General features: G+C 62.2%; 1 protein-coding gene across 4 annotated transcripts in view; it reads left to right on the plus strand.

Annotated features, from left to right (window-relative positions):
• The first annotated feature begins 2957 nt into the window (after positions 1–2957).
• The window catches only part of PKP1 (plakophilin 1), a 37089-nt gene continuing 23586 nt past the window's right edge, over positions 2958–16460 (plus strand). Inside the window, exons 1-3 of one of the 4 annotated variants that reach the window (XM_053659534.1) lie at positions 2958–3214; positions 11349–11583; positions 11866–12092. In XM_053659534.1, the coding sequence (XP_053515509.1) occupies positions 11891–12092 (202 nt within the window). In that variant the 5' untranslated portion in view covers positions 2958–3214; positions 11349–11583; positions 11866–11890. Of the gene's footprint in view, positions 3215–7148; positions 7368–11112; positions 11584–11865; positions 12093–16460 lie in introns of those variants that run through there. The other 3 variants (XM_053659535.1, XM_037161140.2, XM_053659533.1) reach the window with 3 other exon arrangements.

The raw sequence follows: 16460 nt of genomic DNA on the forward strand, positions 1-16460 counted from the left end.
CGGGCACACCTGCCCCCCCCCCCCCCCCACTGGCTGCGTCAGGGAGCTGTCTGCACTTGCTCTGGCTTCCCAAGCGATGAGACAGCTCCCAGTTTGCCGCCCCACGCCGCGGGCAGCTCACGCCCTGTCCTCCGGGGCTCTCCAGAGACCCCTCCGCAGGTGGCCCTCGGGATTCGGGGCCCCAGGCGCTGGGCTCAGGGGAAGATGAGGAAGGCCCGGGCCGAGTGCTCTCTATATGGGGTTGTCCAAAAAGTCTGCTCGCTTTTCCATCCGATGGCTCTAGTAGCATTTAGTTGTTTTCAATTTCACTGGAAACAATTTTGTTCGATTACAATGTGACATCAATGTGCATTTGAAGTAAAAACTTATCAAAATTGGTGAATTTTTGTGTAGCCATTTCAATACTGAAGATGGAAGAAAATAAGCAACATTTTTTTTGACATACTTTCACTTTATTATTTCAAGAAGAGAAAAATGCTCCCAGTCAGGGCACATGGCTGGGTTGCAGGCCAGTTCTCAGCAGGGGACACACGAGAGGCAACCATACATTGATATTTCTCTCCCTCTCTCCTTCCTTTCCCCTCTAAATATAAATAAATAAAATGTTTAAAAAATAATAATAAAAAAAGAAGAGAAAAATGCAACATGAAACACACACAGAAAAAAAAAAAGAGAGAGAGAAAGACTCGTGCCACGTGTGGAGAAGGTGCCGTGACGTCGGACGTGCCGGGAGCGGTTTGTGAAATCTCCCAGGGGGACTTCTCGCTGGACACCGCTCCTCCTCGGTCGGGTAGGCCAGGGATCAAATCGAGGCATTAATTGTGAACAATCAACGTTATACCACACAGGAGAGAGCTGACCCACTCAAAATGTCCAAGTCAGTGAAGTTACTGGTGAAAATTAAGGAATGTGTCTTTTCTTTTTCAGAAAAAAACCAAACGGACTTTTTTGCCAACCCCAAAGAAGCAGTTGCGGAGAAGAGAGGGGGCTGGAGGGTGAAAAATACATGAAGATCAGCTGGTCTGAGAATAAGGACTATTACTGGGGTAGAGAGCCAAACACCTGAACCCAAAAAGATACCCCGGGCAAGGCAGAAACAAACAAAAAAAAAACCACAGAACAAAATAAAACAGAGTGGTCGACACCAAGGCCTGGCCTGAATTACTTACCGAACGTCAAAGCGTTCGGGATTTTCCAGGTGCCCAGGAAGGGAGAAGCAGACCATCGCAAGAAGGGAAGTTCAGGTTGGCCTCCGGCTTCCCCACCTTCAACGCCAGAAGACCACGAAGTAATGTCCACAAAGTACAGAGGGACGGAATGTGGACCCACGGAGATGGCCTCAGGCCTGGGAAGCCCCCTTGAAAAAACCGTGTGACAATAGGAGGCAGAAAACCATGAATAATTCAAGTGGAGAAACTCAGGGAGAGAGAATCCAGGGTCCAGGGTGGTGAAAACGTTGTATCATTTAAGTGCAGAGGTGCTGCACCGCAGCATGCAAACATTTAAAACTCCCAACGAAATAGATACCGTGTTGGCACGGGTCATCAGGCCGGGAGAAGAGGAGGGCCGAGGGCAGGGTGCTAACCGCCTGCCTGTCACAGCCGGGAGTCCGCCGTATGGTCAACAACGAAAACATAGTACAAAAAAAAAAATCAATGACTGCAACATTTGGAAAGGATTTTACAAAATAATTCATTGTCTTATCTTTAGAGGGATAATGTCTGTTGTGATTCAGACACATTTTTTCAAGGTAGAATCATGCCTTAGGCTTCCTCCCTCTTTCTTTTTGTTATAATTTTGTTATAAATTAATTTAACACTTCCCTACTCCGATACATTGTTGCTATCCGTCCCGTACCTTCCATGTGTCTGTGTCATTCTAGGAGACAGTCAGGAGACACCCTCACCAAACGTCACTGTGGGCTCTCTCTGGGGCCTGGGGTCTGGATTACTATAGATTTCAGTGCAGCTTGATTTTTTATGATTAGCATGTATCATTTTGACGAAAATCATCAAACTCACTGCACGGAAGAAAAGCTTCAAACAGGTGAGTCCTGGGCAGCAGGGTGTCTGGCCTGGCGTTTCCTAGACCCTCTTCCTCAGCCCTCCGAGGTCTGTGGAGTGCATCATACCCTGTCTGTGTCACAGATGAGGAAACTGAGGCCAGAGAGAGAAAGCAAGGGCAGGCCGTGGCAGGCGGCAGAGCCCAGGGCCCAGGGCAGCAGGGGAGCCCACCTGGGAGGGGGACATTGAGACTCAGGGGGCTGCCCTCGGACCCAGGGCGTGAGGGCAAGGAGGCTGGGCTGGGGAGGGAGCAGAGACTGGCACCGGGACCAGCAGCGCCCCCTTCCTCGGTGGGCAGTACCTGGTCCAGCTGCAGGTCCTTGCAAGAGATCCCGGACCCAGGAGAAGAGGGGCCAGGAGAACTGAAGCCTCGAAGTGGACCAAGATGGTGACCCCACCCACGGAGCCTGTGGGCACGGAGCTCAGTGGTGCCCCGGGCCACATTGCCAGAGGCCACGCGTGACTCCTCGGCCCCCGAAGTCATTACGTCATTCGTTAATGGGTGGCCAAAAAGTCCCTCCACTTCTGTGAGATGGTGGCTCGATCCTTTACCAAAACGTAAGGATCCTGTCTTCCTCCTGCCATGGCCTTGCCCTGCAGTGGACTTCATTATCTGAAACCGCTGTTGTCATTCCCGCTTTCCTTTCCTTAGTCTTGCCTGGTAATTCTTTCCCCTCCTTTTCCTGTCAGCCTGCCTGTGTGGTTACAATGTATCTCCGGTTACAATGTATCCCTGTGTCTTTTCCTCAGCGCTGATTACACCTGATTCCAGCCTTTGTGCCCTTCTATTTTTAACCATTGTTGTCGATGTTTTTCTGCCGCTCCTTAGATAAGGGATTGTGTTTAGTTCTCAATTTTGTTTTCTTAAACTGCTACCTCTCTGCGCCTCGCAGTTTGATTGTGGCCTCGTCCGAACACGCACAGTGTTCGCACGCTCTCTGAAGTGTGGGCTGGGCGAGGGATTTGTTTCTGTCTCTAGTTTTTTTGTTTTTGTTTTCCCCCAGGCCGGCCTCTGCCCGCTGTTCCCGCGGTCCCTCCCACCTCTGGGCCGCCGTGGGTACGTTCCTAGCTGCCACGCTGTCCCTTTTTCCCCGGGCTTGCGGTAATGTGGCAGTGTGTCCGCACCCTCCGAGAGCTCGGGGCCAAAGCAGGTGAGTCACGTTTGCCCTCCATTGTTCTGGGATTGCCTCATGCGCGGAAGGCTTGCCCTCCCGCTTCAGCCCTTGTTCCCTGGCACCGCGGGCCCAGCCCTCACCCATCCACCCCTCAGTGGCCTTCAGGAGTGGGGCTGGGCTGAGACGAGGCCAGGGTGGGGCCGGGGAGGCAGCAATCCAGGGCCTGTTCCAGGTCCGGGGAGCAAGAGGCAGAGTTGGAAGTGAGAGACGGGGCTGGGTGGGACCCAGCAGCATGGAGAGCAGGGACTGCCACAGACGCCTGCCACCCACACTCACAGCGGCGCTGTTCACAACAGCCAAACGGCGGCGGCCCGGGTGTCCCCCCGCCCGCGCATAAACGGGCAAACACAGGGAGGTCTGCTCGTGGACAGAACATCACTCAGCCGCAAAAAGGACGGAGGTGCTGAGACAGGCCGTGGCGCGCGTGCCACCAGCAGACACAGGGACCAGGAAATGAGCCAATCACAGCAGGACAGACACACACCACGTGACCACACTGTTGTGTCCTGGACAAGTTGAGCTCTGGGACACAGACCAGCAAAGGGCGGTGCCGCGGGTGGGAAAATCACTCCCTGGCTATTTTCAGTGGACCTGGAGTTTCCGTTTGGGAGGACGAGAAAGTTCTGGAAATGATGGTGACCATGGCTGCACAGCAGTGTGGATGGGCCTCAGGCCTCCACGCGGTGCCCTGAGAAACGGTGACAGTGGCAAATTTTAGGTTGTGTTTTACCTCGATGTGCTCTCTAGAAATGGCCACTCCGAGGCCTCCCACCCCAGCTCCGGTGGAGTCCTAAAATGGTCTTTGGAGAGCACTTCCCCACGACGGTTCCGTGTTCTCCGGGGTACGAGCCACTGGCTCAGGCGACGGCGACAGGAAGCCGGGCAGGTGGAGGGTGTGGAAAGGGCAGGAATCCCCCAGGCTGGGGGCTGCCCGGGGGGAAACCTGAGCCATTTCAGTTTCGACCCCCCCCACCCTCTCTGCAGACCGATCCTGCACCTAAGCAGGGCTGGGGGTCCATCTGCTCCTACTTGGACCCGAGACCCCACTGCCCTGCAGAGCTGCCCCTTATAATCAGAGGCACCGGGGTGCAAAGGGCCCGCTGCACAGTGGCCTCCCTGTGGCTGGGCCCCAGACTGACTCTCCGTCCGCACGGGTTGGTCCACAGAAAAGTTTCTGCACAAGTGTCTAGGGGACGGTGGACACTGGCTGGCAGCCATTGTGGCCCTGCCAGGTCATGGGAACCAGGGCACGTGGCCACGCCAAGCACTGGGGAGCTGTTTCAGTCACTGTGTTCATCCCCGCCGCCCGGGTGCTGCCCTGCCCTGTTCCGCACGGTCCATCCCCATCCCGGGGACGCTGCAAGGCCTGTCCTTCCTTGCTTCTTTCCCATCCGTGGCTCTCTCTAGGCACGTTCTCTGCCGGTCGGTTCACAGGGCTCTTGAGTGGGGCCCCAGCACCCACGCCAGCTCCCCTGTGGGTCCCACACTTGGGGAGCCTGCCCCCTCCCGAGTGCACATCACATGAGCACAAATGTAAACCCGGAGACCAAGCCGACACCCGAGGCTGGAGCAGGGTGCAGCTCCAGCCCAGATGGGACAGGACTGGGCACTGGGGTCCCTCCGAGCCCCCTCTCCAGTGTCCTGGGCTCTGGGCAGCCCAGAAGCTCCCCAGACCAGGCTGGGCGACAAACACCTCTCCCACTGTCACACCAGTGATGGCTGGGCACCAGGCACAGATGACAATCAGGGTAGTTGTTCTGTTTGCACATAACCGAACCTCACTGCTCAGTGGGGCTCTTCACCAGGCAGCCTGTGGAGGGGGGCGCTGCACACTCCGTGTGGGGCTCATGCTGGGGTGGGGGGCACAGCTGGGGGAAGTTCCTGTCCCAGCCGTCTGGGAGCTCAGAGTGCCCCCCAGCAGCCAGCAGGCGCCCCCCTCACGCTTCATGCTTATACCACAAACCTTATCACCTTGGAGACTGGCAGGCTCCCGCCAAACCCAAGAGCCTCAGAGCAGCAGGCAACTTCCAGAGGTGAACGGGGCTCAGGTCCCCAGCCCGAACCCAGTCGTGGGCACTCACAGGCTCCCCAGATGTTCCGGGGGGGCCCCGTGCCCTCGGGGGTCTTGGCTGAGGGAGCTGCTGGTCAGCCTCCAGGAGGGTAGAAAACTGAGAGGCTTGGGCAAAACCTAGGGATCCCTGGTTTTGCCACAAGTGGCCTTGTGTCCCAACCTAGCAGGTTGGGCTGCAGGACGAGGAGAGCAGGTGCGGGTGGGACAAGCCTGGCCTGGCCGATCCTGCCCTGTGGGACGGGGAGCTGACCGCCCGTCTGCATTTGGAAGTCTTTTAGGGACGTCTCCTCAGCAGCCCGTGGGGCAGCAGGCTCCCAGGACTGAAGGCCTGGGGTCCACACTGGGGGCAGATCCTGCCCCAGGTCCCTCGTCCACATCTGTGACGTGGCTGGAGACCCCGATTAGTTCTTCCAACAGCACCCTGGGGAAGGTGGGGACAATGAGCCGACCGCCGGCCCTGAGCCTGGTCTGAGGACCCGCAGGTGCCAGATAGAAATACAGAGTCTTAGGCCCCGCCCCAGACCTGCTGAGGCAGAATCTGCGAGATTCCCCGGCGACTCCTGTCCATGAAGATTTGAAAGAGGCCTCAGGGGAGCATCCCCCCGAACCCCTCGTTTTACAAGGGGAAATGGAAACCCAGTGAGGGCAGGCGGCTCGCCCGCAGCTGCGCTGCAGGGTGGCCGCTAGGCCAGGCCCGGAGCCGGCCTCGCCCCAGGCAGACTGAGGCACCGAGGACCCCCCGGAGCCCCATGTTCTCCCTCACGACCCACCTGCCTCCCTCGGCTCCTGCAGCTGGGCTGAGCCCCACGCTGACCATCTCGAAGAAGGGGCAGCAAGTCCCACAGACTTTTCTGGAAGGAAGCTAACCCTCCCGTGGAAGCCGACCTAGAGAATGGGGGAGCCAGACGCACCTTCGGAGCCAAGTCCTTGGCCCGAGGACTGGTTGATGACTGTCCTGAGCCCTGTTCTGGTCCTCCTCCTAGACAGCCCTCAGTTTACCTGTCTCGGAAGGGAGGACAGCCCCCCGCAGGCTCCCCGCAGGGCCCGGCCCCCAGGATGGAAGGCCGGTGGAAAGACTGAGTCCCTTCATGTCCTTGTCTAACTGCCACCGCGAGGCACTGGCTGCGGAGAGCCACCCACTCGGGGGGACAGAACAGGAGGAAGCACGGCTGGGCCCTGGAGGCCGGCCCTCTGACTTCCGGGCGGGGCACACCTGGCTTCCCAAACCCCCACTGGCGGGAGGGGGTGGCCGTGGGAGCTTCACCTCTTCTTGGTGAGAGGCCGGCTGGGCCTGGCGGGGGTCAGCGGGCCCCGGCCTGGCACCCTGAGGGCTGTGTCGTCCTGCTGTGTCCCCTGGGGTTCAGTGCTGAGCAAGTTTGCTGAGAGAGGCCGACAGCTCACACCAGGCGCCCGAGACAGTTTCGGGTTCCTGGCTGTTTCTGGGACGGCCCCTCCATCGCAGTTTCGGGGGGACCGGGGGCTCTGAGAGAGGACCGCGTTCCTCCAGCCCCTAACGCGGCTCCCGGACCTGCCTCTGTCCCAGGGACAGTGGCTTCTCCTCCCTGGCCCGGGTCTCACCCTCTCTCTCTTTCCAAAGGACACTTGCCTTCGGATGTGGGGCCGACCCCAAATCCAAATCCGGGATGACGGCATCCTGAGGTCCTCATGGCTGCAAGGACCTTTCCCAAGTGTAGCCTCGTTCACAGGGTCCAGGCCCGCACTATGGGCGGAGCCGCAGGGGAGCCACCGTCGACCTGCTTCAGGTGCCCCCACGCGGACCCTGGGCTGCAGCAGCTGTGTGCTCCCCAGAGATGGCGTCGTGTGTGTGTGTGCTGTGGAGTGCGTGTGCCGTGGAGTGTGTGGTGTGTGTGCTGCAGAAGCACTTGGCTTGTGGTCGCCAGAGGAACGTGACTGTGACCAATGTGTGGCCAGTGGAGGTGGGTCAGAGGGTCCGAGTGCCATGGAGCCACCTCCACCCCCAGGCCCCCCCAGGGCTCTCTGTCACCATGGGCCCCAGGCCCAGCCCCAACCCAGCAGGACCGGAACTCAGAGCCTCAGGTAGGAAGACCCGGCCCGTCTGGGGGAGGGGGTAGGGGAAAGGGGGCAGGAAGGAGCCAGGGGTCTGTCTCGGATGCTGTCACAGGCACCGGCTGCACCTCAGGTGTGCATGGGCCAGGGCAGGCTCTCGGGGAGTGATGCTCAGGGCACGGGGCGGGCCCACTGGCCACGCCAGGGACTTCCCGGGTGCGGGGGGCACGGGCGTGCTGGGTGGTGCGCAGGAGGCGCAGTGCTCTGAGGGTGGGGGAGGGGAGGAGGACCCCCGGTGCAGCTCGTCTGGGGGCCTGTGCGGGGCAGGGCGGGCAGGGAGCAGGCAGCGTCCCGCCAGCGGGGGCCCCCCACGCGGGCCCTGACCGTGGGCGACTACAGACCCTCAGGAGCAGCCTGAAGCCGCCCCCCCCCCCCCCCCGTGCAGATCTGGGAGGTGCCGGCCGAGGCCGGGGATTGGCGCTCCCCGTGGGAAGGCACCTGGGCCGGGCTGCCCACCGGAGGCCTGGCCGGGGATGGCGCAACGCAGACGGGAGGCGGCTCTGCCACTCAGCAGCTTCCGAGCCCGGCCCAGGGCCCCGAGCGACTTGGCTCCCCGTCAGCGCCCTCTGCAGCCTGGCAGGCTGCCGGCTCAGCAGCTCAGAACAGAAACACTGTCCAGGATGCCAGCTGCCCTGGGTGTGGCCGCCCGATCTGCAGGCGCGGGCGGGTGACTCATCAAATTACCAGGAGGCCGTGCCGGGCTGGGGCTGGGCAGGTGACTGAGACAGAGGCCGAGAGCGCAGGGCCGGCTCACCGCTCGTGCACACGCCCCACGCTCCCCCAGCTCTGCAGCTCCCACGGCCTCTCCAGGGCCCTGCTCCACCTCCCAGGGGCCGCGATCTCCCAGCACCGGCAGCAGGAGCGGCACCTCCAAGAAGCCCTCTGGGTGCCTCCCCGGCCTGGCTTCCCTTCAAGCCTCAAGCTTGTTGCCAGGTCCCCCCCATTCTCCCCCAAAGGAGAGGGGCCCCATGCCTCCAAGGAGAGGGGGCAGGGCCAGGTGCCCAGGCCCTACAAGGCCGTGCCATGTGCCCCTCAGCACACGGGACAAATCAAAGGCTAGACCAGTGATTCGTGAGGCTCCTCCCCCTCTGAGGGTCTCAAGCCCCCCAAGCAGCAATGAGGGGGCCATGTGCAGCCCAGGATGCGGGCTGGGCTGGGAGGAGAGGCCCTGGGGGACCCAGCCCCAGGAGACAGTGGAGTCGGGCAGAGAGGGCCAGGCAGTGAGAAGGCCGGGTGGTGCGGCCGGGGGAGGAAGTTCTGTTCATTAGTAAGCTCCTGCAGTATGCCGAGCGCGCTGCTGGGCCGTTTATGTGTTTTTAAGTATATATTTCTGGTCACAGGATCCCTGAGAGTTATTACTAATCCCATGTTAACAAACGAGGAGACTGAGGCACAGAGAGGCTGAGGGGCGTGCTCCTGGTCACACAGCCAGCGGCGGCAAAGCTGGGTGCGCGCCTGTCCCGTCTCCAGGCCGCGGAGTGCTGCCGGGTCCAGGGGGAGCTGGAGGCTCCTCAGGCCCCCAGGCTGGGGCTCAGCCCGCAGCCCCTGTGGGCCCGGGGGAGGGGTCGGTGGAAAGGCGGCCCCAGGTGCGGCAGCTTTGGGAGCACAGGACTGGAATTTTCAGTTGGCAGAGAGGCAGCTCGAGGAGCCAGCCCAGTGCTGACGGCAGCCTGTTGGGACGGGGCTGGGTCGCTGCCGTGTTATTCATCGCCGTCCTGGCCGCCGCCCCACCCCGCTCACCTGGAGGGACCAGAATGGCAGCTCGGAGACAGTGCGGGTGTGTCGGAGGCCCAGGTGCACGCCCTGGCCTTGCCCCTCCGCCGGGCTGGCCCCGCCCGCCGACCTCTGAGGCCAGGCTGCCGGCCCTGACACCGCCCGTCCCTCTGCTGGGAGCAACCCCTGCCCCCCGGGAGGGCAGCTGCGTCTCAACCTTCAGGCCCCTTCCACACGTCCCTCCGACCCCTCTGTACTGGCCATCAGGCCCCCGGCCTCCCCCACAACACCCGACTGGCTCATCCAGAAGCTCCTGGGCCCCAGAGGCGCCCAGTGGAAGTCAGCATTGCAGTGTTAGGGCAGGAGGGGGTCTGGTGAGCTAGCCAATCGCCCACTCACACATTAGGTGCTGGGCCAGAGGAAGGGGCTCGTCTGGCCTCAGGGAGCCAGCTAGTGACACCCGGGAGCCGGAACCTCAGTGGCTCGATTTCATGCCCTGAGAGGGGACTGGATGCTGCGGGGACTGGCCCACAGAAGGCGGCCGGGTGTCCGGGCCCGGCCCGGGATCCAGGCTGCCCGAGCTGGACATGTCCCTGCCGCTGGGCAGCAGGGCGACCTCCCTGAGCCCCCACCTCCTCGTCGGAGAAAGGAAGGTGGCGGCGGCGGCGCCTGCCTCCCCAGGTCATTGGAAGGAAACACGCGTGCCGGGCACTGTACATTAGGGCCAGTCACAGTGGCGTCAGGAGCACCAGCAGGAAACACGGGACCCGGTGCCTGGACACCACGGCAAAGGCTGTGCGTGCCGGCGGCGTCCGGAGTGTGGCCTTCGACAGCAGTGCGGGCCGGTCCAGTCTCCTCCTTGGGCCCCTGCGACATCCTAAAGGCAGCAAAATTATCATTCTTTACAGACATAATTAACGTGGATTGTGGCCAGCTTATTAGGTTTTAGAGAGGCCCAGTGGGTGACGCAGGGCGCCTGCCTGTTAATGTGCTGCCATCTGAACTTTACAGCACTTCGGGGCCCCGGTCACCCGTGAGCAAGGGACTGTAATGCCACTTTATGGGACTTTTATAGGGGAGGCCGGGGACGTAGAGGAAGACCGGGGCCTGGGAGTCACCAGTCCTCATAACCGGTGACCGCGGGCAGGCCACCTGCGCTCCCCTCAGGCCCCCCAGGCTCCGCCCATCAGCCCTGGGGGTCTGGGGCTAGAAGCAGAGTCTTAACATTTTAAGTGGTGACAGGGGCCCCCAGGGGTTGGACGTTCATACCCATGATGTGTCTTTGGTCACATCTCTGGTTTATGTGACACTTGACTCTCAGGCACATGGCCCTCAATTAGGAAACTATTTCTATTGGTGCTTTACTGTTCCTATAATGTGCTTTACAACATCCTGCTCCGCACGTGGCGAGCGGATGCCTTGGGGGGGGGCAGCGGTGGCTCCCAGCCAGGACACCCACTTCCCAAGAAGTGGCCCCCGAGACCGCCCCTCCGGCTTTGCCACCCTCGACACCAGATGCCTGACAAGCTTAGACTCACTCCGAGGGTCCCTTCCCCAGTGGGTCGGAAGGGGCCCCCGCAAGGCCAGTGTGAGGGCTGCGGCCGGCGGTAAGAAGGGGCCGCTGGCGGAGTCCCGGACCCCCAGGGGCTGACGGCCGGGTGGGCCCTCCATTCAGGGGCCCCACCGTCCACCGTGGGAACGCCGAGTCAGCAGGGAGTGTGCTCAGGGTCCCGGACTGAAGGAGACGACACAGGGCGGGGCGCCGTTTCTGGGGATTTCCGCCAATGTCGTTAAAAAAATGCTCAGCCCATCACTCACCCAGCGGCCTGACGTGGGCTCCCGGCGCCCAAGGGCGATGCTGGGAGAAGGGAGTGGCGCCCCACACGGGTCCCCGGGGACGAGCATGGGGCGAGGCACACGGGTGTCCTGGAATCAGAAGCCTGTCCTGGGGACGCTGTACTGGCGAGGCAGCCTTGGGGGGTGTCGGGAGGGATCTGGGTGGGGTTCCTGCTGGGCTCGATTCACCGTGTGTTCGCTTCCCTCTGTTCAGAAGAGTGTTTGTTTCTTTTAATCGAGCCTCTCAAATGCACCAGGTGCCATTTTAGGGGCCGAGCCTAGAGTTTCAGGAGGGTCCACTGTTCGCAGGGGGCTCCCCGGGGAAGGCAGGTGACCGCTCCACGGTCTCCCACTCCAGGTCTGGGGCCTGGTCTCGCTCTGTCCCCACCCCACTCTCTGCAGGCTGGAGGCTGCCCTCAGCAGCAGGGACTGTCCCCAGGAGACGGAGGACTCCCTTCAGGCAGGGCCTGTACTGCTGCTGCCAGACCGGAAGCCCCCACCTGCGGGACTCTCCACGACCTGGGGACAGAGGGGGACGGACGTGTGGCTGTCCCGGTTCCTCAGAAAGACTCTTTCTTCCTGGAGAGAAGCCTCCCTGGGTTCCCAGCTGAGAACATAGTTTTTTCCCTGAGCAGAGGTACAGCACGAAGGGGCGGGACCTCCCCCGCCCCCCGCCCCGCCTGTGGGGGAGAGAGGCAGCTCCACACTGGGGAGCACAGCGGGGCGGGGTGGGCGGTGTGGGCAGGGGCGGTATATCCAGTCCGACGGAGGGCGGGTCCCGCCAGTGCCCGGGGAGAGACGAGCCCGGGAGGAGGCCCAGAGCAGCTCGGAGACTTGCTCTATGGGAGCAGGGAGCCGCTGAGCGAGAACAGCCGCCGCCACCCCACACACCTCGTGCCTCCCGCCTCCCGCTCTGCAGGCCGGGCCGCGCCTCCGCCGCCGCCATGAACCACTCGCCGCTCAAGACCGCCCTGGCCTACGAATGCTTCCAGAACCAGGACCACTCGACGCTGGCGCTGCCCTCGGACCAGAAGATGAAGATGGGCACGTCGGGCAGCCAGCGCGTACAGCAGCAGGTGATGATGACGGCCAAGCGGCAAAAGTCCAAGTCGTCGCAGTCGTCCACCCTGAGCCACTCCAACCGAGGTAAGGTCTCAGCGCGTGCGCCCGCCGCACGTACGGCCGGGGTGCCAGGGGCGAGGGAGTGAGGCTGAGGCCAGCGCTGCACAGGGTGGAAATCCAGAGCCGCCCCCCCCACCCCCGCCACCTGTCCCAGTGGGGTGACGCTGCCGCCAAAACCCCCCAGGTGGCTGCTCCTGCAGTGAGGACTCGCTGTGCCCACCGGGGCGGCTCCTGTGCCCTGACAGGAGGTCTGTCCACGTGCCGTTCCCAGTTCTCTCTCTCTTTCCCAATTCTGCTCGTTTTCTGCCCCGGTTCCCCTGTGGGCCTCGGCCCCAGGGCTCACCCTCACCAGCCCCAGCCTTCCCGAGTGAGCGGCCAGGACCAGCCCCACCGGCCACCGCCCAGGCAGGCAGGGTCCTGGTCCGGGCGGGGCGGTGAGTGGCTGCCAGACAGTGGCAGTTTCATCAGACCCAAGGGGGGGACAGGAGGGGCACTGCTGGGGTGGACAAGCTTCTGTTGCCTCTGCAACATTTTAGCAGATGCCCCGCTCCTGGAATAGGCCACCCCAGGGCTGGCGTGCCCCCTGGGCACCGTCAGGGGCCTGGAGATGCCCTCTCTCCCTGATAGCCGACTCGGAAGCTCCCTTCCCCACGGATTTCCCCCTCCTGCGCTCAGCTGGGGACACTGTGTTGGGGAGGGGTAGGAACCGAGGTCAGAGAGTGACCCACTCTGCCCCTGGCTGAGTTCTCACAGGGAGACACCTGTCCAATCTGGGGGCTCGTCTGACCAGACAGCCCTCCCAAGACCCCCACAAAGTCCCCCCCACCGTGTGAGGTGAAGAGGGAGGGGTAAGGGCCCCAGCACCTCGGGGAGGGAGGCACAGTATCTGGTGGGCATGTGCGGAGAATTTTTCGATCCAGTGCTTTAGCACAAACAACTGGCGGTGAGATTGGCTCGCAAATTCGAGAAGCTTTTATTTCTCTAGCTGAATTTAGTGAAATGCCAGTGAAGACTGAAGACTGTGGACCAGTAGAGGTCAACCGGGTTTGCGTATGGGGTCAGGCCCCGGGGTCAGAGATGAGTGGGGGATCCAGGGGAAGGGGAGGAAGGGGACAGACCCCGGCCCAAGCAGCCCTGCATTTCCCGGCCCCGGGCTGGGCCCCTGGCACCTCTCCCGCCGCCTCCACTCAGAGCCTGGGCCTCCTCCTTCCTGGGGGGCTTCGGGAGCTGCTTCCCAGCCATTTCTGGAAGCAGGTTTAGGAAAACCAAGTGCCCTGTGTCCGGCCCCAGCCCAGTCACCGCTGAAGCCAACCCACTCTGTTCTCCATACGAGACTCACCTGTCCCCTCCCCACCCCCACTCCGTCTCTGGTCTGCGCTCCAGAGACACTGCAAACCAGTGCCCAGACACCAGCCACCCTGAGGTCCTCCGGGACCTTCAGCCAGGTGAGGAGTGACTCTCGTGGCCTATGCATGTGTCCGCAGACCCCGGCTCTGCAAATCCTGCCCCCAGAGGCGTGTCCCTGCCCCTCCAGCTATGGCGAGGATCCCTCAGGGCCAGCTCCCCAGTGGCCTCGGAGCTGGGGAGGCCATGCGGCTGCTTCAGGCCGGCGATTCTGGTTTAGCTGGCTCCTTCCGCCAGATACCTCCTCCGCACCCGGGCACCCGAGGCTCCCTGTGTGGCCACTCACTCCTCTTCCTCTGTCCCAAGCACCCACCCTGGTTCCTGGGAGGGGTCTGGGCAGCTCTGGAAGGGCCACACCCCAGGCTGTTCCCCTCCACCCGCAGGACAGGCTCAAACTCCGCTTCTGTCCCATCCACGAGAGGGGCAGGTTCCTCTGGGGCCTGGCTTCTCCCGGGCCCCTGACTCCTTCCAGGACCCTTCTAGTGGAACGGCGGCCCCGGGGAAGCCCAGCCACACTGCACTCCCCGGGCTCCCTGAGGGACCGTCGGGAGAACTCGTGGCTTCTCTCCTGTCTTGTCTGTGAGGGTCAGCTGAGCAGCTGGGGCTGGAGAAAGAGCTCCAGAGATGGAGCCAAGGCCTGTGTGTCTGTCCTCACTCATGCCCAACCGGAAACAGGCCCGGGTGGGGCAGCTGCGGGGACTGTGCAGGCCTCTGGGGCCTGGAGATCCCACTCTGCCTGCCCGCATGGCTTTCTCTTCTCCAGCCCCTCAAAATCCAGAGGGTCCCGTGAGCACAGGGCGTCTTCCGGGCCGTGTGGGAAGCAGGGGTGTGGCTGCCCAGAGACATCTCTTCGGGGCACGGGGCCGCCTGGCCTGAGAGTCCCTGCAGGAGGGGTCGGTTGCAGGTGAAGGACACACTTTCCCACGCTTGGGTTCTTCGTCACTGCGCTGGAATCTCTTCTTAAGGCTTAACCCAAATCTCACCTGACCGCCCCCTCGCCCGCCCCACCCCCGCACAGCGATACCACCCACAGGGGTTGACAGAATCCACTTTTTCGCTCTCCCGCCCGTCTCAGCCAGGAAACCCTGACACGTAGCTGCGATTTGTCAGCCTTGGGCCTGGCCTCTCGCTGCTCAGAAGCATCATTTCCATCTCAAATGGCCAAACCTGTATTTCTCCCTGGTCAGAGGCGGGGGTGGGGGACACTGGGCGGGGCGGGGCCTGTCTCCTGGTCCCTCACAGGGCAGAGGTACTTGAGGCCTCCCGGAGGCCGGCTTGAGATGCACACAGGTGAGGGTCCACCCGCAGGTCGGGGACAGCGCGGAGCTGGGGGGCCTCCCGGCAGGGCCTCGTTAGCGAGTCCCTCTATGCCTGCTCCGTGAGTGTGGGGCGTCCGCTCACCTTCCCCTCCTGGGTCCCAGGGCGTGAGCGGGCATCCCCTGTGGGGCTCTGTTTTCGGGGCCAAAGCTGACATGGGGGATGGCAAAAGGTATGTGCGCCGTAGCTTGTACTGGCAGCAACCCACTAATTAAACTTCAAATGAACCAATTTTTGTTTCTTTACAATGCACCTTGGCTGGAAGCTGAGGTTCAACCTGAACTTCCATTGGCCTGTTCTGACACATGCAAAAATGCAGGATATTCTGGGGTGTTTCCCAGCAGACACTGTTTCCTTGCATCCTGCTCCTTGGCTCAGCTCATTGGCAGATAAAAAGAAAAAAACCATAAAATTCTCTCCCCACACACCAAACTGTACCATCCATCGGCCGTTGTTAGCTTAGAAATCTGGGCTCTACTTCGGCGACGGGGCGTAGCATCCAGAGGGTGCGTAATGTCTGAACAAAACAGGACGAAAGGATACGAGGCGTGCTCGTGCGGCGTCCTCCGTGGGCACAGCGCGCGAGTGTGTGCACGCGGACACACACCTGCGCCCAGGCCGGGCACATGCGCTCACTGGCGCGCATGCGCGCACACCAAGGCAGAGGCGGGGGCTGTGGCTGGGACCCGCCCGGTGTCAGAGACCCGGGCGCTGTCTGTCTCCCTTCCTGACGGAGCTGAGCCAGTCGCCGCCTCCCCCGAGTGTCTACACCTGGGACAGGTGGGATTAGGTCATGTCCCAAGCACCTGGTGCTCGCAACGCGCCTGGGAAAGAGGCTGCGTAGTCCCCCGCCTCTGCACCCAGCTCCCGGTCCGCCCACAGGGGACCTGCGGGACGGCGCCCCCTGGAGGTGGACGATCACTCATTGTTTCTAGTAAACATCCGAATATGCCCGCACGCGGATCCCCTGGGATTTTTTTTAAATGCCAGCCCCGGCTGTGCCCCAGAGGCCCTGGTGTAGTTGGTTAGACCCGGACACGTGCAGCCACGATCCAGAGTCCTGTTCCCGTGCCTTCCCTCCCTCCCTTGCACGCAGACCTGCAGGGGACCCCTGTGACACGCACCATCACTCGCTGGCACACACACTCAGCCCGCACAGGGGCCACGCTGCTCGGGCCCACAGGAGGGTGGACAGAGTGCTGACGAGAGTCGGCTGCAGGGCGTGCAGCGCCCAGAGCTGGGCGGGCCACCTCCAGGGGTTTGTGCGAGGCTTTGAGGGCAGGGAGAGGGTTTGGGTGACAAAAGAAAGCTGTCTGGGAAGGCGGGAGCTTGGGGGTGGGGGGAGGAGTTGTCTCCTCAAAGGTCCCTCTGTCTGCCCCCCCCTGCCGCCTCCCCACCCCCCCATCCCGTAAGAGAACCCTGTGTGCCCTAACAAGGGAGCTGCCCGAGTTTTCCAAGCGTCTGTGGGTGAGAAAATTCAGGGGCATCAGAGGGAAGCAGCTCCAGGGATGAGCCATCTGGGAGGCAGGTCCTGAGATGGCGTGACCGGAGTGGATGGGAATGACAGGGGCGGTGTCGCCTGGGAAAGCAGCACCTCCCCGAGACAGCTGCTGTAGGGACTTGGGGTTCTGCGGGGGTAGGGACAGAGGCCCCCCGGGGACAGGGCAGAGG

The sequence above is a fragment of the Artibeus jamaicensis genome, unplaced genomic scaffold (assembly GCF_021234435.1).
Source record: "Artibeus jamaicensis isolate MK-2021 breed Jamaican fruit bat unplaced genomic scaffold, CSHL_Jam_final scaffold_754, whole genome shotgun sequence".
NCBI classification, from domain to species: domain Eukaryota; kingdom Metazoa; phylum Chordata; class Mammalia; order Chiroptera; family Phyllostomidae; genus Artibeus; species Artibeus jamaicensis.